The sequence below is a fragment of the Aythya fuligula genome, chromosome 11 (assembly GCF_009819795.1).
Source record: "Aythya fuligula isolate bAytFul2 chromosome 11, bAytFul2.pri, whole genome shotgun sequence".
In the NCBI taxonomy this organism is placed as follows: Eukaryota; Metazoa; Chordata; class Aves; order Anseriformes; family Anatidae; genus Aythya; species Aythya fuligula.
Genome location: NC_045569.1, coordinates 13740599 through 13768529, shown reverse-complemented (window position 1 = coordinate 13768529; position 27931 = coordinate 13740599). Strand labels below are relative to the sequence as shown.

Sequence of the window (27931 nt, the reverse complement as noted above, 5' to 3'; positions counted from 1 at the left end):
GTGATTTTATGTTCCAGATATTTGATTTCTTGAAAACATCAATCACAAGAAGCTGCAAGGACCTGCAGTTCCTGCAGGCCTCCAAGTTTCTGCAGGACTTGTTTCCTCAGCAATATGATATAACAGCTGTGATTCTGGAGGTGGTGAAAAATAGGTGAGTTGTTGCTGTGCGCTGCAAAACGCTCAGCAGGCTTGGGGAGGGAGAGTGTTCCAGCCTTGCTGGAATGCTCTGGGATCACATGTTTGCTGCTGACCTGTTACTAGCAGGGAACAATGTCAAAATCCAAAGGTTCTATCTTTTTGCCCAGAGAAGCTGTGGATGCCCCAACCCTGGAAGTGTTTAAGGCCTGGTTGGATGGGGCTTTGAGCAACCTGGTCTAGTGGAATGTGCCCCTGCTCATAGTAGGGGGGTTGGAATTGGATAATCTTTAAGATCCCTTCCAACCCCAACTTTTTTTGATGCTATGATTCTATCACAGTTTTCTACTGGCGAATTTAAACAAACAAACAAATTTAGATGTATAAATGTGCCTCCTCCACCCCAAATCTCAGCATCTGGTGGTACACAGGACTAAACCGATCAGAATCCTGTCTGTTTCTTGCTAGGAAAGAAACTGATGGTATGAGTCATGCTGCCTGCTGTAGTTTGTGTTCTGATCAAGGGATGAGTGATAGGTTCAGTGTTTACTTTCCTCCACATGGTTAGTCCTTTAAACATCCTGTGGGATATCTGTGATCTGTCATCAGTTGTCCTTTAGTTTGATGTGAGGCATTCCTCTTCTGCCTTCCTCTGTGTCTTGAAGACTCAGGATCTGTAGGATCCGTGCATCCAGGCTGCAGCCCAGTGTCACGCTGAGATGAGATTGAGTGCACACTTCCCATAGGAAGGAAACCTTTGGATTGGAAAAGAAGTCTGATGGCTGGAGAGCCAGGAATGCAAAATGTGTGGGCTGAGCACCTCCCCCTCAACCTAAAGATAGTCACAGGGCTGAGAGGGATGGTACCTTCCCTGGGGTGAACAAGCACCTCTTGCTGCTGCTCTGCATCTGGAATGACTGGAGGATTTTAATACTGACTGCTCTAATCTAAATGTTTTCTGTGACTAGGTTGTTTCTTTTCTGATCTGTTTAATGTTTTCCCCAGTGCATTTGGCTGGGACCATGTTACTCAGGGCCTGGTGGATCTCGGCTTCAGCCTAATGGAATCGTATGAACCAAAAAAGCCCTTTGGAGGGAAAGCTGCTGAGACCAATTTTGGCCTTTCAAAAACGCCAGCCCAGCAGGCTTGCAGACTGGGAGCAAGTATCCTGCTGGAAACATTTAAGGTAGCGTATGGTTTGGAGAGTTCTTTGCAGGGGGAATCTCTTCCTATTTTCTCTTGGTGAATGGTGTCAAAACCTTGCCTACAGTATCCATCATGAGCACTTCACAGACAGGTTTTGGTTTCCTTTTTGTCCCTGTCCAGCAGGAAGAGGTCATCTTCATAAAGACCCAATCCTAATCTGTTCCGTCTAGCATGCTACTTGTGTAAGCACTGTTACACAAGAGAGACTGCAGAGAAGGTAGAGAAATTCAGAGGTACAAAGAAAATGTGACAGATGTGGGATTGAAACCAGCATCTTCACTGAAGTGGTAAATTTGCATCCCACAGACAATTTGACCCCATTATGTTTCACGTGTACCGTGTGTGCCTCGCTGATGGGCTGGTTCTGATTGGACTGGGATGAAACCTGAATCAGCCTGTCTGAATTTAACTGAAAAAGGGACTTCTGACAACCAGTCCCAATTTAGCCTTTAGATTTGGATGGATTTGCTTTGTGCAGGACAATGCCTGTGTTCTGGTGTACAGGAATGTCTTAAGTTTGTGTAGATTTTGATTTTATTTGTTGTTGTCTGTCATTTCAGGTCCATGAGCCCATCAGAAGTGATATTCTTGAGCAGGTCCTGAACAGAGTCCTCACAAAAGCAGCATCTCCCGTCAGCCACTTCATAGGTAACAGGAAAGAGAGAATTGTGTCCAGCTCTGTGAACACTTCAGAACGTAGCTTCTCAGAAGCTAAGTTCTTGCTGAGGTGACCCGAAGCCAGGAAAATCTCTCGTTGTTTCTCACTGAGGTGCCAGCCTCGGATCACCTTGCGTTTGTCGCAGGTGAAAAATGTTTTCAGGCGGTTGCCGTGGAATGGCTGACGCACAGAAAGGTGGTGGCCATCAGTTCCTGGTCTTGCCTTCCTGTCAGCCATGGGTAGGTGCCTGGGAGTCCCTGGGGCTGCTGATGCCTGTGCTGCAGCCTCTTCTCTTATACCTTAGTGCCCTCTGGTGGGGTGAGGCCCTGCAGCCAGGCTGTGAGCATGTTGCACTTTGTGCCTGCTGTAGAGCGCAGATTATCAACGCTCATCCTATTATGACTTCTCCAAGGAATGGAAGGGCTTTGATTGTTCTGTAATTGTTAACCCTACAGAAATCTTTTGCTCTCTTTCCTAATATAGACTTGGCCCCTTGGCAGCAGCTGCTCCTTTTGTCATTTTATTTTTCAGACTTGCTGTCCAATATTGTTGTGTCTGCTCCTCTTGTGCTTCAGAATTCATCCTCCAGAGTCACAGAGACCTTTGACAATTTATCTTTTCTGCCCATTGACACAGTGCAAGGGCTCCTCCGGGCAGTGCAGGTAAGGCTTAGCATTTCTCCATAAATGCCCTTGTTAGTTTAGTTCCAGCGATAGCTCCAGGCCACAATTACATGCATGATCTAATAACCTTTCTTGTAAAATAAGCCTTAATGCTCTGCTGTAGGTTGTTCAATGTAGCATGGAACTGTTCTTCAAGCATGGGTATGCACGTGCCCTCTAGCAAAAAACATGGTGCCGTTTGGAACGGTGCTGGAACTGCTCTGTGCTGACCTTTCATCTGAAAGAGGCCCAGATGCTCCACGACATAGAAACCTAGGTATATGGGTCCAGATCAACAGCTGTAGCTATCATTGTTGTGGTTTTTTTTTGTTTTTTTTTTTTAATCCTTCTAAGCTCCATGTCAGTGTTTCTCTTTGGCTGGGCTGAGATATTGCCCTGGGGTTCAACTTCTCCCTGTTTAGCTCAAACTGGTTATAGCAGTCATTTCCCAAACCCTCACACTGTGTCCTCACTAACCTGCTAAGGTGTCCTGCTGCTACAGCTCTCTGGGTTTAATTTTATAATACGCTATTTTGACATGTTTTGGTTTCCCTACTGTACTGATGACAGTATTGGAAATGCAGGGCCAGATGGGCCTGAGGAAGATGAGCTCATATGCACCAAGGGCTTGGCATGCCTTAGTGCTTTTCTCTCCAAAGTATATTTTCCTTTCCAGCCCCTGCTCAAAGTCAGCATGTCAGTGAGGGACTCCCTGATACTTGTTCTCCAAAAAGCTATCTTTTCCAGGTAAGCTGGGAAGGGGATTCTTTGAAAAGATTTCTGCAACTCATATCTGTATTTTTTGGAGCAGAAGAATTTTTTGTTTGCTTTGGCTATGAGTCGTCTTACTGTGTTCTTCCAGTAATTAATGGTGACATCTGTCCCTTCGGCCTTAGGGCTGCAGTACAGTCAGAGCTCTACCCGCTGAGAGATCCCAACCCCCACATGAAAGGTCTTTGGAAATTCAGAAAGTTGTTGGGAACTCCAAACAAGAAGGCAAAATTAAAACCAATCCTATGCTCTCTACAAATGAGTACATCCAGATGCTAGGGAGAGTCCAGAAGGAACCACTGACTCAGGGGGAAGGTGGCATCTCAGCATTCTGATCTCTTACAAAATGGTAGAGAAGCAGGCTTGTTGTCTTGGTAATGCTTTGAGCAATAAATACATCCTGCTGTCTTCATAATGCTGTGATCGTAGACTGGGTTCTGTGGGGCAGTGGCTGCCTGGTTATAAAAACAGAATTCATAATTCAGCATTATTATTCAAGGCAAGGGACTTGGTCTCGGGGAAAGATCTGGGGGTTTCAGTGAGCAAAGCAAAATAGCATTTTTTTGAGGAATTTTGCATCTCTGAGATGAGCTCTACAAGAGACTCCTATTCCAGTTTTCAAGGGATGTTTAATGCTTGTGTCTGGGGCTCTCCCTCAGTGTGAGCATTGGAAGGGCAGAAAGGAAATAAAATGCTGGGAGTGTAAAGCGAAGGAGTTCCCAGCAAGCTCCCAGCCTCTTAACTGCTTGGGGCTGTGTTGCCCTCTTGGGGAATACAGAGCCAGTGGGCCCAGGCACTGTGTTTTTGTGGACCTTTTTTCATCACTGAGTAGTTCTTACGTTGTTCTTGCTTTTTATTCCTTATGCTTCTCTTTTCTCCCCCTGACTCACAGGCAGCTCGATGCTCGTAAAGCTGCAGTTGCTGGCTTTTTGCTTCTGTTACGAAATTTTAAGATTCTGGGCAGCTTGACTTCTTCCCAGTGCAGCCAGGCCATTGGTGCCACTCAGGTGAGTGCTGCTCTGCAGGCTCTGGTGCAGGTATGTGACAGTCTTACATCTAACACGCACAGTTTGAAACAACTCGGAGTGCTGTGTTTCCCCAAAATGGAGATACAGCTTGAGTAAGGGTTAGTCCTGGAAGCGGAACTTTTGGAAATGCAGCATGCAAAGACAAGCTGGTCTGGGGATGGAGTTTCTCAGAGTCATTATCTCTTACAGCACACTGCCTGGCAGCATGCTTATTTCATGACTATTTCAGTGACTGTTTAGGGGTCAGGCCCCTTTTCACCTTGCTTCTGTGCTATTTGAGAGCTGTAACCGGTATAACGTGACTAATATTCCATCTCAGGTCCAGGCAGATGTTCATGCCTGCTATAATTCTGCAGCTAATGAGGCCTTCTGCCTCGAAATCCTGGGCAGCCTGAGGCGATGTTTGAGCCAGCAAGCGGATGTCCGACTCATGTTATATGAGGTAAACATGGTTTCTCTGGCCTCCTTTTAAACAGTCAGTAGCTCTGCTGTAGTCTGGTTCTGCTGTAGCCCCAGGTAAATGATGATTACGTTATTGTAGAAAATGACCCATCGTCTCAGTTATGTTCTTCTTGGGACACGTACTGATACCAGACACTGGATAAAAAAAATATATTTCTTTTTTCAATCCTGCTGCTTTTTATTTTGGGCCATCATAAGCCCAAAGGCATGCTAATGTATTTTCCTTGTCTCATGCATTGCTTAAGAGTAGACATCAAAGTCTCTCTTCCTTTGGCGTGGCCAAGGAAATGGGAAGCATGCTTGATGCCCAGTGGGGAGCAGTGTTATGGCAGGCATCGGATGGAAGCAGTGCAGCTCTGCTAACGCCGGGCTCCAAAGAAAGCCCTGCTTGGAGAGTATGGGGAAACTTCCTTAAAGATTGCATTGGGGACCTGTTTTTTCTCCTATCCTTTTGCAGCCTCCTTTAAAGGTTTGTTTTTCTCTAAGATTTCTCATGACAACAAGCCTGGTGTACAGAGCAATTTGTGGGTTCACATCTGAGTAACTGTGGGGTACCAGCCTGAGAGAAGTTAAACTGTTCAGATGAGAGAGATTTTGTTTCCTTCCTGACTTGGTTGGACTGACCTTTAGTGAGCTGCAAGTTTTGTATGTGTTTTTCAGTGTTGCTATAGGACTTGTGCTTGTTTTATCCATCCACTGAGATTTCTCAGTCTAAAGGATTTTTGCCTCCTACGGTTTCCCCACTGACTTGTTTTGCCTTTGATGCAGGATTTCACAGTTTGAAGTTGGATCTAGTGCTGGTGTTAAATAGCAATGAAAGTCACTCTGGGCTTGATGCCACTGCTGCTAGGGAGATACAGCTTGTGAGAGGGCTCCTGCAAGGAAATATATGCTCTTTCTGATTCATACCTTCTTTCTGTTGAGTCTTTGCTTTGCCAGGTATGGGGTTCTACACTGAGCACATTGTTATTTGCTCATGGTTGGTGCTAAAGGGTCATTTCTGTCTTGTGACGCAACTTCTTTTGCATATGGTGTATTTTCTTTGTCAAGTAAGCCAAGTTGTCTTTCCTTCCTGTCTTCAGGGTTTCTATGATGTCCTTCGCAGGAACTCCCAGCTGGCCAGCTCTATAATGGAAACGCTCTTGTCCCAGGTAAAGCACTGCTCTGTGACATGGCTGCAGAGACACGAAGAATTCCGCACTGCGACCAGCACAGCAAGCAATTTAGGTTAAATATCAGGAAAATAGTTCTCCCACGCACTCACAAGACGTGTAAGTGCTGCGGCACTTCTACAGAGAGGTGTTTGAATCCCTGCTATATTGAGAAAGCAGACTAGGTAAACATCTGTGGAAACTGGTTCATATCCTGTCTCAGGACACAGGATGGAAGAGAAATGATCTCTTGGAGCCCTTTACAATCCTTGACACTTCTTGCAGCATCTTGGAGTTGATGCCCAGAGAAGTGTTTTGTGTGCTCCCCGTTCCTTAGCAGTGCACAGCAGTCAGCCTCCCATGCATCCCCAAGGATATGTAATTATTATTGCTGTCCTCCCATAGGGAGAGTACCCAAGTCCTTGTAGGATCTAGGAGGATTAACTCATCCCCCAACAGCGTTGCTCATGGCAACAAGACAATCACATTTCCTCAATCCATTGGACAGGCTGTGCTTTCTTTGAGACAAGTAATTTTCTTCCCTTTAATCATCCATAGAGTTCATGCTGACTAATTCCAGCTTTCCCATACCGGTATAGGGTCTGAGAAGGGAATAAGAACAGAACCAAGGCAGCTTTTGGGTAGCAGAAGGCGATTGATGGGAATTTGGTGCAAACGGGGTACCATTTTATAGCATCATTACATGCCAAACTTTCCCTATTTGCTTCTGTTCCTACATCAGTACTTGGAGCATACCTCCTTCACGTGCTGTGCTGGATGGCAAGGACCTGGTGCAAGCACGGTCTGTCACAGGTTTGTTGTAGAGCCAAGTGTAGCTTCCAGATCTGCCTGCATCCTTGGGCCAGGAAGCCGGATGCTATACCAGGGCCAAACGTTCAGTATCGAGGTGGGGCAACGGGAAGAGTTCCTTTTCCTCGCTGTTTAAAGGGTGGGTAACACTGCAGGTGAAACACAAGTGGCATTGCGTGTTGAAGGAACACAACAGGAAGTGGTCAGATAGACTTGTTTCAGCGCAGTGACCTGGCCTTTTAGCTGAGAGGCACGAGAGCAACTGGAGAGGGGATTTTAATTACTAGCAGAGCAGATGGTGGGGCTGAGTTACGTGTATGGTCCCATTACCATGGTGCTGGTTTCTCCTTTGTAGAATGGAGATAAAAGATTATCGTATTCTGTATTCAAACAACTCAAGAGGCTCAGTTACTAAGTAACTGGTTATTTTTATTTCGTGTTTTCTGTGGCAGATAAAACAATATTACTTGCCCCAGCCAGACCTCCTGCCTCCACTGAAGCTTGAGGGTTGTATTATGGCTCAAGGAGATCAAATCTTTCTGCAGGAACCACTGGTAAGAGCTGTATTGGCTGGCCACAGCTGCGAGTTCATCTGTTCCATAGGATTTTAGTTGTGCTGCTACATGAGCTGAATACGTCGTATTTCTTCAATACCTTGTATTTCTCCTAGCTTGGAGCTATTCTTTTAATGACAATAGAGCTGGGCGTTTCACCCCTGCCTGAGGCTATCTATCAGAGCTCTGTTAGCAAAGTGGTTTGGGGGACCTGGGTGAAAAATGCACAAGGAGTGGTGTCGTGTTCTGTTATCTTCTGTTGAGCTCACTCTGTTATTTTTCTTCCTTCAACTTAATTCTGCATAAAATAGTCGTGCAGTGTGTGATGTGGGGGAAGAGCCTGCCCTTTGATCTCGTTCCTTTGATATTGTTGCAGATGAGATCTCGATTCATGGGATTTCCAAGGGAACAAATTCCAATTCATTGCTTTGTTTTTCCCTAAGGAAGCTTCCATGCTGTGCTGCAGTAGCACACCCAGGAAGGGAGCAGACACTTCAGCTGCAGTGAGGGCCCTCTTGGAAATTCCCTCTCCGTCTCCTCCAACAGTTAGAGTAGCTGGGTTGTGGGAGCTAAGTCTGTACATCCTGTGTGGGCAAGCTCATGCAGACAATATTGTCTGAGGCTAGAACTCTTTAACTGCGTGTAGGGTTACAGAAAGCCTCTTCTGGGAATTAGGCGTATTCTGGAGACTGACATGAACCTCTGAAGGCACCTCTGGTTCTTTGCATCAAGCTATAATGGTCCAGCCTGTGACGTTGAACGGGCTGTCCTCATCTGACAGCAGTCTCTTTCTAGAAGGCTGATTGTGACTGTGTGGCTGCTTCCTTCAGGCCCATCTGCTCTGCTGTATCCAGCACTGTCTAGCCTGGTATAAGAGCACTGTGCGTTTATGCCAAGGAGCTGAAGATGACGATGAGGAGGAGGAGGATGTGGGATTTGAGCAAAACTTTGAGGAGATGCTAGAATCTGTCACACGACGGATGATCAAGAGTGAGCTGGAAGACTTTGAACTGGTAAATCAGATTTTCAGTTTGACTCAGTGACAGAAGACACTGAGTTCTTGTCAGGTTTTGAAATGATTCTTTCACTTGTTTCCTCTACCTCTTAGGATAAATCAGCAGATTTCTCTCTGTCTTCTGGTGTTGGTGTAAAGAATAACATCTATGCCATCCAGGTGATGGGAATTTGTGAGGTTCTGATTGAGTACAATTTCAACATAGGGAATTTCAGGTAAAACATCAAATCTTACCCTCTGGCACTAGCTGTGCTCTGCTGTGCCTTGCTTTTCGGAGTGCAGGACACAGACTCTGCAAGCAGAGGATAATAGTCCCAACGCAGAGTCAGAGTGATGTTTTCTGAGTGTATGTGCCTTGTGGCACAGATATTCACAGAACCTTGGGAGTGTCTTCTGAATGTCATGTGTTGTGGGAGCTGTGATATAACATTTTGTAAAAGGGCAGGTCAAGAAGGAGTGGACGAGGCTTACACTGTCAGGGAGATGTCATGTCATAGTTTTATCATCTAGAAGGTGTCTGTGTAATTTGGCAGCTGAAGCTTTGAATGGGGAACCTTAAGACTGGAGTTTCTCCTCTAAATTCTCCTCTAATGCTTTCCTTTACTTTATTGCAGTAAGAACAAGTTTGAGGATGTCCTAGGCCTGTTTACCTGTTACAACAAACTCTCTGAAATCCTGAGGGAGAAAGCCGGAAAGAACAAATCTGCCTTGGGCAACAAAATTGCACGGAGCTTCCTGTCCATGGGTTTTGTATCTACTCTGCTCACAGCTCTGTTCAGGTGAGAAGCTGTCCCATCTGGAGTAGCTTTCAGGCCTGCTCACAAGCTGCTTCCGTGGTGTCTGCATGCTGGCTGATCTTGTGCACTGTGTAAACCATACAGACGTTTTCATGTCTGTACGAAGCCTCTGTAACAGCACTTATTGTCTGGAGAGCAGCATCATGTGTCTTTTCCAGACAAAGGGTCTTTTCCACCCTGGATTCAGCTAGTGATTTTTTTTTGTGTAAATGGATATTTAGATCTTGAATTTAATGTGGCAAACTGAAAGCAAGCAGTAGGTGTAGTGATAGTTCTGTTCTATACAGTGTATTGCTTGTGACTAGAGCTCTGGTGTGAAGAGACGCAGTGCTGATAGGCCATCCTTGTGCTTTTTTCAGTGCATCCTCAATTCCCTGACAGTGCTCTTGATTCTTCAGGGACGATGCCCAAAGCCACGAGGAGAGCCTGGCGGTTCTGCGCTCCAACACGGAGTTCTTGCGCTATGCTGTCAGCGTAGCGCTGCAGAAGGTGCAGCAGCTGGAGGAAACGGGACAAACCGATGGACCAGACGGACAAAATCCTGAGAAGATGTTTCAGAACCTCTGCAAAATCACACGGTGAGTCACTGTGGAATGTGCAGTCATCAGCCCTGAAAAGCAGCAATGCATTTTGGGGAGTTTAGATTCTCATGGATTTGAAAGAAGAATGCAGTCTGTAACTGAAACGGTTGTTATCACTGGAATTAGATTGTTGCCTTTCTTTCCTCCCGAGAAATCAAGTGGAGCAACTATGGTTTCGGTGCCAGAGTGAGTGATACAACTCTTAACTTTTTACTTTAGTCTGGAAGAACCAAACAACATCAAACTCTCATTTTAATCCTCTTTCTGACTTTTGGTTCATCACTTAGAGTCACAGGGGAGGTAGCATGGTTACAGGCTAGATTCTTGAGGCCTCTGGAAAACTATGAAATTAAAATTCACTTCACTGTAAAACAGGTATAAGAGGGACACCAGATTCAGAAAACATTTTTTTTTAGGATGTTTGCAAGGTGTTTGAAGATACTCAGGCATCTAATCTTTTGGAAATCTGAGAATATTAAGCAACTAAATGTCTTTTAGGATCTGGGTCATATGTGCAAGTGGTTGCTTCAGATCCTTCTCAGCAGAGAGCACAAAAAACCAAATTACCTGTATATTTTGTCTCATCCCATAGATGAAACTATTTTTGTTGCAGTCATTGGAGCTAAATATGAGGTACATATTTGCGTGATTGGATATGGAAATAGAGCAAGTTCATCTACACAGCAGAGAGAACTAATGAGAAGAAAGGAGAGAGAATAAGAAAGGGAACAAGAACAGTTGGAGGGGCAGGAAAAAGGTGTTTGCCTGCAAATAGAAATGTCTCCTCAAGGCCAAACAATTTAGCTTTCTTCGAAGCTTTTCACTTTGCTTTGCCTGCATTTACCTTTCTGATTTTATTTATATAGAGCCCTATGGAGATAGCTGACATTTCACAAATTTAGACTGCCAGGAGATGAGCTGCTCTTGTCATTGACAGATTTGACACCAGTGGTCAGTGTTTGGGTAGTCTGAGACAGAAGAAAAACTGCGTGAAAGAAAGGAGTCCTTAAAAATGGACTTGGGGTTGGAAGGTCCCTTGGCATGTGGGAAGGATTAAGTTATTTAGCTGTGCAGGCAGAAAGCCGTGGCTGTTCTGCTCACATTGAAACAGTCTTCTTTAAAGTGGATCTCTTCGCCCTGCTCTTATAGGAAAAAGACCTTCCAATTTAGTTATATTAAAAATATGAACCGAAGATTCTGTGATTAGCCATGTTCTAGGCTCTTGCACTGTGCAGCCAGCTTTACAGGAGCGTGTGTTGTCAACTCCTCTCCCATCCCCTAGGGTCCTGCTTTGGAGGTACACTTCAATTCCCACTGTTGTCGAAGAGTCCGGGAAGAAGAAGGGCAAAAGCATTTCCCTGCTGTGCTTGGAAGGTTGTCTGCGGATCTTCAACACGGTGCAGCAGCTGTATGCTGCTAGGATCCCCCAGTTTCTACAAGCCCTGGGTAGGCATGTGGTACAATGCTAGCCTTCATGTTCAGCCCACGTGTATTCTTTATCCATAGCTAGAGGGGTCTAGTCATTGTCCCTCAGTAGCAAGGAGAGTTCAGTAGCCATGGATTTCCATGCCAGTTCCAAGATATGTTTACCTGCCATCAGTCTGTCAGCAGAGGATAGTTGGGGTCTGATACAGTGTTCTATTTGAGGTTTGCCTTTAGCGTGTTTTTGTGCTCACCACAGGTTTACAGTCTGTATTCCTTCCCTAGCTGTGAGCAGTTTCAGTCTTTCCTACTTTTGGAAATAAATCCTGTGTTCTGCTCTTGGCATTTAGCTCTTTTCTGCACCTCTCTGTCTGCCAGATACTACTGATGGTGACGCAGAAGCAGCGGATATTAATGTCACAGAGAAAGCTGCCTTCCAGATCCGACAGTTTCAGGTAAGTACCACTGTGTGCTGCAAGTGTTCCAAAGCACTTGTAATTCTGGCAGAAAATGCTGTTAGTTCTCTATTGCTTGACCACAGAATCAAGTATACACTAGCAACTCTGACACTGTGAGTCATTGGCTGTTCAGAAAAGTTTCTGATCCTTAAGGAAGGCTTCTTCAGGGCAGTGTGCAGGGCAGGATTGAAGTGCACGTGTATTCAGAGAGCTCTAAGGTCCTGCAATGCAGCACAAAACATACCTGAGTAAGTTGCAGAAGTCACACTGAATCAAAAGTGAACCTCAGAGTAAGCACTCAAAAAAAAAAAAAATCGGTGTGTGCTCCTTAAAGAAGATTCCTCTCTTTATATTTTTTTTTCATTCTTGAACGTTGCAAATTCCTTTATATGCTGCAGCTTCTGATTATTTACTTCTTAAAACGTCCCCGCAACAAGCATGTGAGCTCAGTGTCTCTGTCCTTCCTCCCCATGATCAGAGGTCTCTGGTGAACCAGTTCAGCAGTGCTGAAGATGACTTCAACTCCAAGGAAACTCAGTTACTTGTCACCGTTCTCTCCACTTTGTCCAAACTCCTGGACCCAACGTCTCAGCAGGTACTTCACAACCTTCTTGGGGTGGTGAGGATGTGTGTAGCAATCATAGATGTGGGAGGAACGTTACCAGATTGAGTTGATATCTGAGGGCTTTGATCTGGACTTTGACGTGTGTGTGTGTTCATGTTCTAGCCTTCTCCTGCAGACCAGACCGTGTCAAACCGACAGTTTTAGTAAGCTGTCAAGCATTATCTTGTCAAATGCCTGCAACAACAGTTAAGAACAAGTTACTTTCCCACCCTCCCCCTTGCACGTTCTGATGCTGCCTTTGGGCATCTGGAGCCCAAACTGTTTGTTTCCATGAGAAGCAACCCCTGATAGAGCCTAGGTGTGGTTTGGCTTCCACGTGGGAGTAAAGCCAAAAAAGGCCAGCAGATTTGTGACTAGTCCAAATACAGCTTTTCAGAACGGATTGGCTGAGTGCCTAATTTATTCCGTGCAAGGATGCGTTTTCTAAAGCACAGACTAGAGGTGCCCCAATTTTACATATTAGGCACTGCGCTAAAAGTGTGCTAGAAGTCTGGAGTTGTCATTTACCTTAAATTAAATGGAGCTGTTACTCTGTCAGAGGGCAGGTATAGCCATTCCTGTGTCCTGCATCTCAGCTTTTGACTTGTTAGTAGGTTAAATGTTCCTTGTGGAATTTAACAGAGCATGGCTGAATGCCCTTCTGCCAGAAGGGGACTCTGCTGGTCTCCCTTCACTGTGACTCATTGTCTTGAATGACCTCTTTTTGTGTTTCTTTTTGTTTCTTTGCTTGCTTGCTTTTTTTGTTGTTGTTGTTTAATTTTGTGTTTTGAGTTCTGTTTCAAACCATTAATATTTTTTTTCTCCTCTTATACAGTTCCTTCAGTTCCTGACATGGACAGTCAAAATTTGCAAAGAAAATGCTCTAGGTAAGTAAGCTCTGAGGGGTGTGTTTGGATGTGATGTCTCAGGTCTGATAATAGTCTCTTAAATGCTCTGCTCTTTTTTCTGTTTCCATCTCTTTCTTGCAGATAGATTCAGGTGCTATTCTGTGGCAGATTGCCATGACTTTGTGTTTATTAGCATGGCTATTAGGAAAGAAACTTCATCCCTATAAATACTAGAGCAGCTGAAAAAAGAGAAGTTACTTACTTGACTTTTTTCTCTTGTTACTTAGTGTACCTGTTGCTCAAATTTGGATTTGTATTCTGGAAAAACATTACTCTTGCCAGAGTTTGTATTGTGCTTACTAGGTGCTTCTGAGCACTGTTTTCCTGTGAGATGAGGGCTCTGTTATTCCCCCTTGTAGCATTATGCACAGTGCCCATTGTTGTAAACTCTGCTGTTGCAACTAGAGCATTTCGATAGGATTTTCATTTACTGTGTTTCTGGGAGTGTAGACTTAACTCCATACTGAATCTGAGACTTTCCCTCAATGGATGTATGATGTTCCTGAATAGTGAAAGGAGTTCTACATCTGCTAACATCCTGTTTTACTTTCCTTCCCCCACAGAGGACATCTCTTGCTGTAAGGGTTTGCTGACTCTCCTTTTCAGCCTCCATGTTCAGTACAAGAGTCCTGTCAGTCTGCTGCGTGAACTTGCACAAGATATCCATGCTTGCCTGGGAGACATAGATCAGGTATGATGCAGAGTCCACAGCAGCTTACCTCTCTTCACTTAGTTCTGTCAGGGCAGAATAGATGGATGCAAACCATGCAGTAGGAGCTGAAGTTTTGCTCACCAGCATTTTTCTCTCCCCCCCACCAGGACATAGAAGTCGAGAGCCGGTCCCATTTTGCCATAGTGAATGCCAAGACTGCAGCCCCTACTGTCTGCGTGAGTCAAAGCTGTGTGGATGGAGCAACCAGCCACTGCTACAAGTGACGTGTAGATTTCTGTTCTGTCAAACTCCTCCAAGAACCTGTTTTGTTATTGCTGTTTCTGTCTTAGCTGCTGGTTCTGAGTCAGGCAGATAAGGTCCTTGAAGAGGTGGATTGGCTTATCAAGAAACTTACCAGTCTGGGATCAGACACATCAGGTAATAGCAGTGGCCCACTTCTTACTGTTACACCTTTGTCAAAGACAAAAACAAAAAAGTATTTCAGGATTCTCAGGTAGCATCATCTCAGGGCAGGTAAACTCTCCCTTGAGTTGTTTTCACATCAGCAGTGAGAGTTGTCACAACCCCTGCCCCAGTTATTTTCCCTGTGCCACACTGGTGTTATGTGCACCTGACAAAAAGTGGTCTTTTATGTCTCCCACCTGCCTAATTGGGCTTGTTAGACACACATTTATATAGTATTCCTCTCTTTCTACTAGAAGACTCTACTCAGGCATCAAACCAGACCCAGGCTCTGGAGAAGGGCATAATTCTGCAGCTGGGAACTCTGCTGACGGTTTTTCATGAGCTGGTGCAGACAGCGCTTCCTGCAGGGAGCTGTGTGGACACGCTGCTGAGAAGCCTCAGCAAGACCTACACAATCCTCACCTCCCTCATCAAACATGTGAGTGCAGCTCTGCTGACAGTGAGCTGGCTGGGATCTAAAACCTTTTTCCCCATCTGCCACAGCAAGCTCGCAGTGACCCCTGGCAGCAGCTACTCAGGGCTGGGCTGTTCATCTCTTGCATAAAATGAGTCCTTATTCCATTGGCTTTTATGCACTCAGTTTCGTGACCTTTCCACAGCAGTGATAGGTAATACCAGGGGAGATAAAAGAAAGCTTTTCTCCAGTTGACTTTGACTGTGCTTGGCTGAGACTGGTTCTTTCCAGTGTCTCTTGTAGGCACTAACAATATTCTCACAGTGCCCAGCAATCCTGCCCTTGCCACTCATTCCCATCTAAGGCTCAAAGCATTGAACCTGGGGCAACTGGGACACGAGATCAGACCGGGGAACTCATCTGAGACAAGATGATGAATTCCCTGGAGCTCTCACAGCTCTGGAATGCAGAGGTCATTTGGGCTATAGCCAGCCGCTAGGGAGGATAGTTCTTGTAAATACTGCCCTCCTCACTGCGAGCAGTACTGCTACTGCTGTAGCCTCTACAATGCTGTATGTGCTTCAGCAGTCTTGGTTTCAGAAGAATTCAATTTATGCTCAGGCAATCTACGGTGTTCCTCGTTTCTTTCTGAACATTGGCATAGGAAAGAATTTTATTTTAAACTGAAACAAGACTTGGATGCTCTGGAAATGATACCCTGTTGTCTTCTGATCTGAGGACAGCAGGCAGCCCTCTGAGCTCCTCATCCTTTTGTCAGAACTTCCTTTCTTAATTGGTCAGTGGCAATTGAATGAGCTGCTTTGAGCCCTTGCCTGGAAGTACAGGTTGTGGGAACAGCGCATCCAAAAGAGACTCATTCACGTTTTCTTTGCAGTATATTCAAGCTTGCCGCAGCACCTCGAATACGATTCCAGGAAGGCTAGAAAAGCTGGTGAGTGTGAGCAAATTGCTGGAGGAAATGGCTCATTGTCTTGAGCTGGGAGTAACACCAGCCTCTCTGCTTCTTTGCAGGTGAAGCTGTCAGGTTCCCATTTGACCCCACAGTGTTACTCATTCATTACTTATGTACAGGTAGGATCTAAAATAACTGTGGTAAAATCATACTTCATCTGTCTGATGCAGAATGGTGAATCAGATGCAGTGCACGGGCACCTTTTGGGATTTTTAATCTTCTTGACATGACTTGAGCGTCTTATAGTTTAAGTTTTAATATGTCAAATAATAGTGTAAGACATTTCAGTACCATTGGGACCAGGCATGTTGATTTCTATTTGAGCAGGGAAGGAAGAAAACGCTTAGGGAACTGGTTTTTAGCTAATTTTTTATTTCCCCTTCTGCTCATGTGCCTTTTTTGGATGCAGTTGATACTGCTGTTAATCACGGTGGCAAGTAAAGGTCAAGGACACTGCAGTCGTCACCACACAAAGCGCTGTGGGTGCCAAAGAAAGCAACCTGGGATGAGATTTGTCTGTTTAGACAGGAAGTGGGTGCTTGAGTGAGGACCAAAGGACTTGTAAACCAGACCTGGCATGTTGGGGAAAATACAGTGGCATGCAAAGCTACTGTTGCTGGGGATGTCTCACACATACATGCTTATGAATGTATAAACCATTAAGTTATTTTCTTTCCTTCCTTTTTTTGTGAGATTCCATCCTTACATACTGCCTTTCTGTCACGTAGCTGGTAAATGCTGTGTTAGCTGGCTAGAGCAAAGCCTTCTGTGGCCTTACTTGGCTGGCCTTTCCTACCCTATTTACCCTCTAATGCCACATCTTTTGGCTTCCTTCTTCAGAACATCCATAGTGAGAGCTTAAGCTTTGTGGAAGAGAAGAAAAAGAAGAAGAAAGAAGAAGCTGCTGCAGTCTCCACAGTCATGGTGAGATTGTCTTGCTCTCTATTAGAATACGGGCTACGTTTGAACTTGGGATCATGCCTCAAGGCTTGCTTTACCTGGTGGATTCTTAGAGATCACCAATGACACATTGTCATTTGGGCCTTTAAGTAAAAATCTAATTTCTGCAACCTGAACTTCAGAGAAAAGTTTACAAAAAATTAAATAAAAATACTAAATGTAACCTAAAAGCTCCTAGGGATGGAAAAAGGTCAAGTCTGGATAGCTTGTGTTGTCTGACTGTTCTGTGTTTGGGATAAGCTATGAAATTACAGAAATAGAAAAAATTATTGGAGCTAATACTATATGCTATGCAAGGGTTTATTAATTTTATCAGTACATTTAAAGATAAAATACTGGATTCTGTTAAAGTAATGCAGCTGATACTGACTGGCTGATTTTGTTGGGAACAGGTAAGCAGGTTCCTGGCCTTTTGTGTCCTCTGTTTACGCTCATTGTTGGTGTCTCCTCTGTCTTGTCTGTTGTCCCAGACATTCCTGTGATGCTAAGTGTTTAAAAACCACAAGCCTGATCTTTCTAGCCACTTCCTGAGTGTGTGGAAACGTTAAGAAATGCTGCATACCCTTTTGCCACTCCCCTGTCAGCATGGGGAACAAACATTAGTGGTATGAAATATACAGGGCAGAAATGTGATGAAACAGCAGTGTGCTCATTGCCTGGAAAGCATAGGCTTAGAATGTCTTAGCAGAGCTGGAGCAGAGCGAGTTCTGCTCTGGCTGTCAGGCATATTGGGGCTGTGGACTGCAGAAAAAAATAGATATATGTGGAAGAGCCTTGCTGCAGAACCATTCTGGGAGGCAGGTTAAACCCAGCAACAAACTAGGCAGGTAAAGCAGGACTGCTGTGGAAAAAGGCTACTGAAGACAGTTCTCTGAACTGGAATGGTTGTTGCCTTTGTGTCTTGCTATAGCACCACTGGCTTTTGGGGAATCAAAACTGCTGGTAGAAATACAGGTGCTGCTGTAGTGCCATAGCTGGGATGTGTGTTAGTGATGACTATACAAGGCAGTTTTCGTGCTGTTTGCTTCAAATCTGACCTGCCACCTTTCTGCACTTCAGGCTAAGGTGCTTCGGGATACCAAGCCAATCCCCAACCTGATTTTTGCAATAGAGCAGTATGAGAAGTTCCTTATCCATCTGTCCAAGAAATCAAAGGTAACGTAAAGCAGAGGTCTTCTGTGATATGAGCTCAATGGAACAGCAGTACCGTGGCACGGTAGAAGGCTACTGCTGTTTCACTATAAAAACAAAAATCACTCCATTGCTGCTCAGATTAGGAAAGTGTAAGAACCTTACCCTTCTTTCAGGCTTAACTAAACCACACTTTGTTCTAGTTCTGTGTGTAGGACTAGGCAGGGTAAAAAACTAAGAAGCTAATGCCCTTTGTCTTGCCCCCCGGTTGCTGCAGGTGAACTTGATGCAATACATGAAGCTCAGTACCTCCCGGGACTTCCGCATCAACGCGTCCATGCTAGACAGCGTGTTGCAGGAGCATAACACAGAGGATGCTGAAAATGAACCGGACAATGACCAGGTAAGAATTCCTTCTGCTGCTGTTACTGTTGGGTTTCTGCTGCCATGTGTATGTGTGAGCTGTTTAGGTATATGGAAACTAGGCCAGTTTTGTCTCGCTTGGGTTAGCCCTCGCTTCAATAGTAAGCTAAGAGGAGTGAGCAAATAGGCCTGAAGTGTTCCCTGCAGTCCAGCCCTCTGCCTTAAGTGACCTTTGTGTCCGAGTACCAGTTGGCTGCATGCCTGGTGTTAAGCAGGACTGTTTATAAACCTTCTTGTTTGCCTCTGCCTGTCTCAGCAAGCTGAGAAGTCTGTCAGCATTGCCTGAGGCCTGGCTGGCCTCCTCCAGCAGCCGCTGCTGGGGAAGGTAGCACAGCTTGTGCTGGACAGAAGACACACCACTTTCCTTTGCTGATTGTCCAGGTTTTTATTGGTGCTTTTGCCCATATTTCCCAGAGTGTAACCAGCATCAACAAGCCAGAATCCAGCACTGAACAAACAGGCCTTGTCTTGTGCCGTTCAGAACCTGGGGTCTGAATTCCAGCATGAAGTAAAGAGGTCCGGGGGAAAGCTGTGGTGGGTGAGAGGAGTCCTCTATTTCAGGCCATGTTTGCTAGGGAGGAAAAAGTGCTAAATCCTGTTCTGTCAGTCTGCTTTCTTCAAGTAAACGTTCATTAGAGTACTCGCACAAACACATTCACCCTGTACTGGTACTCTCTCTCCTCTCTCCAGTCCACCACAGCAGAGCAGCCAGATGAGAACCAGGAACCCAAAAAGAAGAGACGACGAAAAAAATAAAGGTGCGGTTGCCACTGCTGCCCCCTCCTCCTGCAGTGCCTGTTCTGCGGCAGATTCACCTTGGTCTTGAAGAACCGTGTGTACAGAGATAGTAGTTTCCTTTTTCTCTTGTCAAATACTCAAGACTTCTTTCTTCATGCCTGGGGTGTGCAAACAGTGACTCTTGTCAAGCGTCTCAGGTATTAAAGCTGCCTGCTGCCTTAAGAAGTGCCTCTGCCATTCAAACACGCTGCTACCACAGTTCTCTTCTTCAGGAACATCCCTTCTTCCAGCAAAAAGCAAGCAGCTCACCCAGGATCAGTCCCTGACAAAAGATGTGCTTCTGAAAGGACAGCCGGGTTCTGGCACGCTCTCTGGACAACTGTCATTCTGGCACTCGAGCGTCATCACTTTTTTTCCAGCGAACCTTTGGTTATTTCAAGAAGCTGATATATATCCAGTGCTTCTCCTGGAAGACAATGGGACAATGAGTTCCGTGCATTCTGCAGTACAATTATAGACTGTACAACATACGAATACAAGAGTAACAGTAATTAGTTGCTTTTAGTTCAGAGCATGTAGCACAGAAAGCCCTAAATTTATTCAAACTTCTCGTTTGTATGGTGCTGTGAGTGCAGAAAACAGCCCTAGTAGGAAGCAGCACACGGGCTGTTCTCCCTCAGAGCTGAAGCTCGCTGCCACGCATAGTGCCAAAGAAGCAGAGAGGTGCCAGCATGCTCTGGAGAGCCAGCAGTAGGGGCTGTGTTACATTTTTGCTGATCCCGATGCACTTATTTAATTTGCTTTGTTCTTGATGAGAACACAAGTACCCTTTTTGCCCACAGAGCCCAGATTCTTTTTTTCTGAAAGCACACTTCACCTGTAGAACTCCTAATAAAGGCTGCTTAAGGCTGAAATGTCTGATGTGGTCAATAACTGACAAAACAACTCCGAGGGCAGGTTCCTCTTATCTGGCAAAATGCTGCTGCATAGTGAGGAGGTGCTATTTAAAGCAGCTCCCAGCCAACAATTAAATGTTTGTTTGCAGCAGTTGGAAGGTTACGTCAGGTGCACCTAGGGACAACTGTAAGCCTCGGGGCTGCTGGGGAGGGACACAGCCCTGCCAAGGCTGAAACGTGCAGCATGGGCTGGGCTCTGAACCCAGCTCTGCTGAGCTGAGGGAGAGGGGGGATGGAGAGAAAACACTGAAGGGCAGAAATGTTTGGGCCTGGAGGGCAAGACATACACAGCTGTAGAGCTGTCTCATTTCACAGAGGGAACAAGTCAGGCTCGGGCTGTGTTTAAAAGACGAGAGGAAGGCTCATCTGCCTTCTGAGGGGCACAAAGCGAACTTGTGCATGGGCTGACAGAGCCAGGCTCTGATTTCTTTATCAGAAATAGCTGGAAGCAGCAGCACAAAATGCCCAAGTGCTGAGAAAGGCGAGCAGGGTAGGGAGGGGCTGGCACCAGGGGGTGGAGGCCCTGAGGCTGGGCTTCACCCCCAGCAGCAGGGAGGCTCCTGTAGGGCCTCCAGCTTTTATAGGGGATGGCGCTCAGAGGGCTGCTGCTCACCTTGGGGGATGCCATACTTCTTCTCCATCCCCGTGGGGTTTGATGGTGTCACGCAGTTCATGGTCACCTCCTTCCTTAAGCACCGGTCAACATCCACGGCGCTGAAGAAAGCCACCGACTGCGGCAGGTCCTGGAGGCCCAGCTTGTAGGCAAACATGCACCTGGAAACAGAGGGGAGCAAGTGGGGCCGTGCCACAGCGCACACAGCTCTGTCACACCCAGGCTGCAGCAGGCAGCGTGGCACAGCCCAGCAGGGATGTGACAGGGGTGTCAAACTGTGTCCCCTCATGTCCCAAGCAGCAGAAAATCCCTCGTAGGCAGCGCCCCTTGGGGAAAAAAGAGCCAGGGAGGTTGCTTAACGGGGAAGCTCAGTGCCCAGCCCTTTCTGTCACCATGAGCACCGCTTGTTCTCCGCTGGGGAAAGAACTCCGCGGCCTTTTCTCAAAGGCAGGAACCAGCCAGCACTTAAAAGTTGGAGCGAGCCCGCCAACTTCTCTCAGGCGCAGCCAGCTCTCCTTTCCTCTTACTGCACGAGGGGGGCTTTGATCAGCCGCAGGCTGGGCTGGAACAAAGGCAGCCTCACAAAACCCCGCTCAGCCCTCGGCACAGATTGCTTTGCACCCGTGGCAGGCAGCGGCTGGCAGACAAAGTGCTGCGGGAGTGCCGGGGAGCGGGAGGGTCAAGGAGCGCCGGAGGAGCTGTGGGAGGAACGCAGCATTGCTAGGCTCAGCCTCTGAGGAAGAAAAGGCCAAACCCAGCCCTTCACTGCTGGCTAATCCTCCCACGCAGAGCAGATGTTGGATTTTCCCAGCAGGAAGCCCTGTGCTCGCAATAGCTGGGATAAAGGCACAAGCATCAGGGCGGCTCCCCCCGCTGCGAGTGCTGCCCGGGCGCAGAAAAGCTGTTTGCTGTATCCTTACCTCAGCCGGGCAGAAAATAGCTCTGCTTTTGGCCAACTCCTCTATAAACCACACGCCATAAAGCACGGGGAAGGGGGCTTCAGAGCTGAGGGGAACCATAACCCCGTGTAATGGGAGGAGACGTGCTCAGGACTGGCCCTAGGAGGTGTCCCAGTCCCATCTCTCTCCCCCAGCCCCATCTCTCTCCCCCAGCCCCATATCTCACCGTGTCAGCAGGTTGGTGATCTGCAGGGCCAGGGCGGCCCGGTAGCGGTCCTGCTCCTGGACCAGGTAGCGCACCTCGTCGTGGATGCTGATGCAGAAGCGCCCACTGATGTCGAACTCCTCGAAGAGCCACTTCATGGAGACCAGCATCAGGTGCAGGTAGTCGACGGCCGAGCTCTGCACTACCCAGTTCACCCTGCTGGTCAGAAACTGGGGGCAGGAAACACAGAAACGCTCTGAGAAACGCCAGGAGAAACACCAGGAGAAATGCTGGGAGAAACACGAGGAGAAATGCCCAGAGAAATGCCCTGAGAAACACCCAGGGCCTGGGCCTGTTCCTCTCAGAGGGGCTGTTGAGGGTTCCTGTGTTTCCCCTGAGAAAAGGGGAGCAGGACCCAACACCCGTGGGTTTCTTCTGCAGCTCTGAGGGGTTTGTAGGGTTTCCTGCCCCTCAGGAGGGCAGAGCTGGGGCCTTACCTCGCCCTTGGCCACGGCGGGCTCCAGCGCCCTGCTGATGTGGCAGCCCAGCACCGGGGTCTGTGGCGAGGAGGACAAGGCGATGCTCTCCAGCTTGTTGAACATTTCGGACTCAGTGCCGCCAGCCCACACCCGGTGGCCCACCACATCCCACTTCTTCTTGCTTCGGGACCTGTCGGGGCAGAAGGCGGGTCTGAGGGAGCCTCAAACACCCTCTTCTGGTTTGGGGCAGCCCCCACGGCCATCTGCTGCTGCTCACGCACTGGGAGACACTGGGAGCATCCCAGTCCCATGGACAGGGGTGGACCTGAGACAGCTGCCACCACCCGGCCCCTTCGTTGCCCACCACCCATGGCCTTTCCCCGCCTCACGCCCCCGTCCCACAAGCACCATTTGGGGTCACAGCATCTCACTTTCTCGCAGCTTCCCTCTGGAGCCGGTGGACATCCCGGGCCGACACCGAGCCATCTTCTGCCCTGTCCACAGCCAGGTCCAGCTCCTTCACCAGCCACTCGCCCTCCTCGCTCAGATGAAACCTGGGCAGTGACAGCCAGCTGGGGGTGACCCACAGCCGGGGCAGCACCCACGGGGACACCGTCCCCACGCACCCCACAGCCCCGGGGGGCAGCACCCACCTGCGGATGCCCTTGGTGACGGCATACATCTGCTGGGCTTTCTCCCGCGCCTGCTCCTGCGTCAGCCGGTGGTTGAACTGCATCAGCAGGCGCTCGGCGAAGGGCTGCCCGGCCCCGTAGATGCGCCCGTAGTTGAAGACCTTGGCGTGCTCCCGGCTGATGCCCACCGTGGCGGCCGTCTTGCTGTGCAGGTCCGTCCCGTTGCTCTTCTTCCCCTGCAGGGTCATCCAGCCGAAGGCCGTGCACCCTGCGGCGAGGAGGGAGGGAGGGGTTGAATGCCGAGCGTTTTGGGGTGCCGACACCCGCTGTAGGGCCCTTGCTCACCGTGCATGCCGGCGAAGTGCGCCTCGCCCAGGATGGCCGCTATCCACAGCTCCTGCGAGTCCACGTCCGCGCCCACCAGGGCGTAGCCGGGAGGCACCTGCACCATGGCTTTCAGCTCGCTGCCCACGCGGTCGGCCTGCGGGATGTGATGCCATCCTCAGCACACCCCATACAACGCCCCTTCCTCCTCGTCCTGCATCCCAGCACGACTCCGACCCGCCCCAGCTCCGCTTTCCCATACAGAACACACTCGCTGCCCCAAAACGCACGGACACCCCCTTGCCGTGCCCCGAACCCCGTGGGCCCGGCCGTACCCGTGCGTTGCTGGCTGTCAGCCACGTGGGCTCCACGGCCCGCCGGGTGATGGTGCCCGCGGTCACCACCTGCGGCAGGATGGCTCCGTAGTCGTCCTCCTCGTTGTAGTCCGGGTGCCTGGGACAGGGGCAAAGGGTGAGCGCCAACAAAACGGGGCCCCCCCAGCACCATCCGTCCCTCCCCATACCTGGTGACAGCGCGGGGCAGCTCCCCTTTCTTCAGCCACACCACCATCTGCGAGCTGCGGAGACACGTGGGGGCACAGGGGGTGCTGAGCTGCTCTGAGCACCTGTAGGGACTCCACACACACGCTCTGAGATGTGTGGGATGGTGGCAACGGGGCCGGGGCTGCTCACCTGATCCGCTTGTGAGCGTTCCTCCAGAAGGAGATCATCTTGTTGATCTCCAGGGCCCTCGTCCCGTGGGTGCGCCCCACGGCAGCCCGCAGGGTGCCATCCTCCATGCGGGGCAGGAAATCCTTGGCAAAGGGGCTCCCGACGTTGTTGGCGTTCCCGTCCTTTAGCAGCACGGATTTCGGGGCTCAGCGTGCCGCCGCTTGCTACCGCCACAGCCCCACGTGCCCTCCCACCCCACAGGGCAGGATTAGGGACACCGGAGGAGTAGAGCAGGACACGAGGAGAGGCTGGGCTGTGGGGCAGGGCGACGCAGCCCCAGGTAGCAGGGGGTGCTGAGCACCAGGACCCGACTTGCCTTGTGGGGCAGCTTGAAGAACCAGCACCCGGGGACGTCGACGTCGTTGTAGGGCCCATTGCCGTGGTGGTACGAGGGCCGGCTGTTGTCCTCCGGCAGCTCGCCCCACTCGCCCCCCTCCTCCTGTGACCGACACCACGAGGTGTGGGGGGCACGGGGCCCTCCTGCCCCATGTGGGCACCCGCTGGGAGCCCCCAGCACGGGGCTAAAGGGGGGAAATTGAGGAAAAGGGGAAGGATGCAGGGTCCCAACCCCGCAGCAAAGCCCGTTTACCTGCACCAAGCTCTGGTCCGCCCTGCCCACGTCCCCCTCCAGCTGGCTCAGCTCCTCCACCTGCGGCACAGAGAGGCCACCCCAAAAAGGACGGGGTCAGGCAGGTTATTAAAGGGTTTTTCTTACTGCTGGTGTTCACGGGTGCATTGGAGAAAGCCCAGCCTTGCTACCCACACCAGGAGGCCCCCTCCCTCCCAGCCCATCACCTTCTGCCACATGCTGCTGCCGTCCATCACCAGCAGCTCGTCCTCCACGCTCTGCTCCTGCGGGGGCTGCTCCCGGCCCTTCTCCAGCCGGTGCTGCCGGCACAGCTCCTCGATGGCCCTGCGCACGCACCCACCCTGAGGAGGTGGCCAGGCACCGCGGCTCAGCCCCCACAGGGCACCCCCTGCGTCCCCCCTCACCTGTGGGGGCAGACGGGACCCTCCCCGCCCGGGGGGGCCGCGGGCAGGTTGTCCTGCCGCCCCGGCACCAGGTATCCCCAGCCGTGCTTCTCCGAGTAGTGCAGGGGGAAGCCGTCCCAGGCCAGGCGCATCAGTTTTGGGGTCACCCTCATCTGCAGGCTGATCAGGCTGGGCCCCGGCACCCAGCCTTCATCCTCCAGGCGCGGGCACAGCTTGCGGTACCACCTGGGGGGGGATACTGGGGGTGGTGGAGAAGGGGACAGGGAGCACGGAGCGAGCCCCTGGCACCCCCGCGGTCCCCAACTCACCCCGGGTGGCCGGGGAGGTGCTGCAGCTTCTTGGGCTGCAGTGTGACCGTGTCCTTCAGGCGCTGCAGGAGGGTGCTGCCCTCGGGGGCTGCTCGCAGCTCCTCATCCTCGGTGGGGGGGCCGGGGTCTGGGGGGGACACGGGGAGCCCTGGGGCTGAGCATCCCTCGAGCCCCGGGTCCCCCTAAACCTTCCCACACTCACCTTCCTGCCACTCCTGCGCCGATCCTGCCCCGGGGGCTTCGCCTTCCTTCACCTTCTGGTCCTTCTTCTTCCTCGGGGGTTTCTTCTGCTTGAACTCCTGCGTGTCCCACTCCAGGTCCCAGAGCCAGGGGTCCTCCTTGTACCTGCCGGCACGCCGCGGCCGTGCTCCAGCACCCATGGGTGGGGGCGCGGCGCCACCCCCTCCCCTCGGCTGGCCCCCGGTACCTGTCCCCGTGCAGCAGCTGGCAGGCGTCGTTGGCCAGGTTCATCAGGGACTTCTTCATCTCCTTCTGCAGCTCCTCGTAGGTGCCCTGGGCGTCGTCCAGGTACCTCTGCCAGTTGCCGTTGACCGGCAGGTAGGACACCCCCATCTCCAGCATCCCTGCGAACGTCACGGGGTGGGGGCACCTGCGGCCCAAGGCAGCCCCAAATTAGGATCCTCCCGGAGGGGAGATGCCCTCCGAGCAGGGGGGCACAGCACCAATGGCTGTTTGCTCCTCCTCACCCCCAGACGGAGACGAGAGAGCCTCCTGGACGGGGCTCAGCACCCTCCCGGCCTCCCCAGGGACAGATCAGCCACATCCCATCCCCAGCAGGGTCACAGTGTCCCCAGCCTCCCACCGGGCCCCCTCACCTCTCCATGAAGAGCGGCAGCTGCTCCTGGAACACCTCGTGGGTGGCTTGGACATCGCGGGCGCAGTAGGACATCAGGTCCTGGGGGCACGGCACGGCGTCACCAGCAGCAGGAGGCGGCCACAGGAGCACCCAAACCCCTCGCACCGAGACGAGAAGCACCCCGCAGCTCCCCCTGCCCCGTTCCCAGCACCTGGAAGTGATCCCTGATATCGGCCATGGTCCCCTTGACAAACAGCTCCCGCGCCTCCTTCTCCAGCGGCTCCCCGCCCACGTAGAGCGCGTGCACGTCGGCCAGGTTGTTGATGCTGCTGACGTGCACCCAGTCCCACGCCGTGACCTGGCGGGCACAGGGGACAACCCCGTTATTTTTTATTTTATTTTTATTTTTATTTTAGCCCCCGCCCGCCTGGAACGGGCTGGGAGCGATTCGCCCGGCAGAGCCACCCCAAATCCCCGGGCGGCAGCGGCGCAGCCCCGCACTCACCGCCGGCCCCTCGGCTTTGCTGCGGGTCTTCTTGATGTGCTGCCTGACCTGCTGCAGCCCCTTCCTCTTGCCGTGCTTCGCGGCCATCCAGAGGCTGCGCTGGAAGCCCGTCAGCCCCGAGATGGCCATGTGCATGCTCATGGTGTCCAGGAAACGCACCCGGGAGCCCTGCCAGGAGGGAGGAGAGGTGGTGCCGGGCGTGCTGGAGGAGAAACGCGCTGCAAAACTGCTGAGCTGCGAGGCCACGCTCAGGATGCTTGTGCCAGGGCAAAGCTTTGCCTCCCAGCACCCCTCTCCTGAGAGCCCCAAGGTGCCTGTGGCCACCTCAGAGCTTGTGGCATCCTCACAGGACGCACGAGCACCACCCTGTAAAGCCTGCCCACCGCAGCCCCTCATGCAGGGGACAAATGCAAGGCACGGGGCTGGTGCTGCCAAACGAGGCGAGCACAACCCACGGGTTCTCATGCCTAACAGCATCACCAAAACCACCCCAAAGCGCTGATGCAAATCATTTGGGAAGCAAACCCCCGGTGCCAGCACGAAGCATCGGCACGGGTCTCACCCGGCCCTCACTACACACAGCCAGAGCAGCGAAGCGGGCAGGACGAGCCCCTGCAGGACAGGGCACCTGGATGAGGTACTGCTCCTTGATGAAGGCCCGGTCGAAGGCCACGTTGTGCCCCACCACCACGCGCTCCGGCCGCTCCTGCCGCCCGGCACAGCCGGCACCCGCGGCGCTCTCCAGCGGGATGAGATCCGCCAGGCTCAGGCGGCTGGACCAGGAGTAACGCTGCTCCAGCAGCCTCCTGCTGCACCACGAGTACCTGCGGGGCACACGGCCATCCAAAAACACTCAGGGGCTGCGCGCCGAGACCCGCGGGACCCCAGAAAACCCCTCCAGCATCTCACCAAGCGTGCGGCGAGACCGCGACCGCCAGCGTGGGGCAGTGCCCGTCGGCCAGGCACACCTCCACGTCCAGCACCACCGCCCGATCCTGGGGAAAGTCGATGGGCTCCGGCCGGCCGTCGGGGCCGTAGCGGGTCCAGCCGAGCTGCCAGGCCCAGCTGGGGGGCGTGGGGGGCAGGCGGCAGCGCAGCAGCTCCTCGGCAGCCTCCAGGTAGGGCAGGCTCTGCTTCTGGGCCAGCAGGCGGAAATGCTCGTCGATGTTGTCCCCGTACATGCGGGGCAGGCGCAGCTCCACGTCGGGCAGCGCCGAGGTCTCCTTGCCCCACAGCTCGTGGCGCCGCAGGTGCTCCACGCTGCGCCGCACCGCCGCCTCCGAGTAGCGCACCCGGGCCCCGCGGAAGATCTGCTCGTGGAGGCCGCGGGACAGCATCTGGATGTTGAGGGGGTTGACGCGGCGCTGCCCCTGCTCCGCGTCCTCGGCCGGGCTCTCTGGCAGCGGGCGGCCGGCGAAGGAGCTGGAGGCGCGGTGCCGGGGTGCGCCGGGGCACAGCACCGAGCCTCGCCGGAGCGCACGCCGCAT

The 27931-nt window shown here is 50.9% G+C and overlaps 2 protein-coding genes across 3 annotated transcripts in view; one reads left to right on the top strand and one right to left on the bottom strand.

The window, feature by feature from the left end:
* Positions 1-19896, top strand: part of FANCI (FA complementation group I) — a 24676-nt gene extending 4780 nt beyond the window's left edge. The window contains exons 11-37 of one of the 2 annotated variants that reach the window (XM_032194895.1): positions 18-154; positions 1144-1324; positions 1905-1992; positions 2534-2664; positions 3341-3411; positions 4328-4442; positions 4783-4905; positions 6008-6076; positions 7339-7440; positions 8271-8453; positions 8549-8670; positions 9070-9234; positions 9651-9830; positions 11116-11279; positions 11634-11710; positions 12192-12308; positions 13153-13204; positions 13789-13916; positions 14045-14113; positions 14228-14315; positions 14600-14781; positions 15653-15709; positions 15790-15849; positions 16571-16654; positions 17750-17845; positions 18099-18224; positions 18935-19896. In XM_032194895.1, coding sequence (XP_032050786.1) covers positions 18-154; positions 1144-1324; positions 1905-1992; positions 2534-2664; positions 3341-3411; positions 4328-4442; positions 4783-4905; positions 6008-6076; positions 7339-7440; positions 8271-8453; positions 8549-8670; positions 9070-9234; positions 9651-9830; positions 11116-11279; positions 11634-11710; positions 12192-12308; positions 13153-13204; positions 13789-13916; positions 14045-14113; positions 14228-14315; positions 14600-14781; positions 15653-15709; positions 15790-15849; positions 16571-16654; positions 17750-17845; positions 18099-18224; positions 18935-19000 — 3033 coding nt within the window. In that variant the 3' untranslated portion in view covers positions 19001-19896. Of the gene's footprint in view, positions 1-17; positions 155-1143; positions 1325-1904; positions 1993-2533; positions 2665-3340; positions 3412-4327; positions 4443-4782; positions 4906-6007; positions 6077-7338; positions 7441-8270; positions 8454-8548; positions 8671-9069; positions 9235-9650; positions 9831-11115; positions 11280-11633; positions 11711-12191; positions 12309-13152; positions 13205-13788; positions 13917-14044; positions 14114-14227; positions 14316-14596; positions 14782-15652; positions 15710-15789; positions 15850-16570; positions 16655-17749; positions 17846-18098; positions 18225-18934 lie in introns of both variants that reach the window. The other variant, XM_032194893.1, reaches the window with a different exon arrangement.
* Positions 18610-27931, bottom strand: POLG (DNA polymerase gamma, catalytic subunit). Its single transcript, XM_032195001.1, has 22 exons — positions 27354-27931; positions 27073-27268; positions 26445-26612; positions 26151-26297; positions 25959-26038; positions 25550-25732; positions 25325-25467; positions 25123-25249; positions 24815-25039; positions 24617-24734; positions 24411-24470; positions 24138-24260; positions 23783-23943; positions 23614-23667; positions 23426-23543; positions 23112-23247; positions 22788-23034; positions 22566-22688; positions 22153-22324; positions 21677-21885; positions 20552-20712; positions 18610-19448 (listed from the first exon to the last, which is right to left on the bottom strand). Exons 1-22 carry the CDS (start codon positions 27929-27931, stop codon positions 19387-19389), a joined length of 3591 nt encoding a protein of 1196 aa, XP_032050892.1. The 3' UTR covers positions 18610-19386.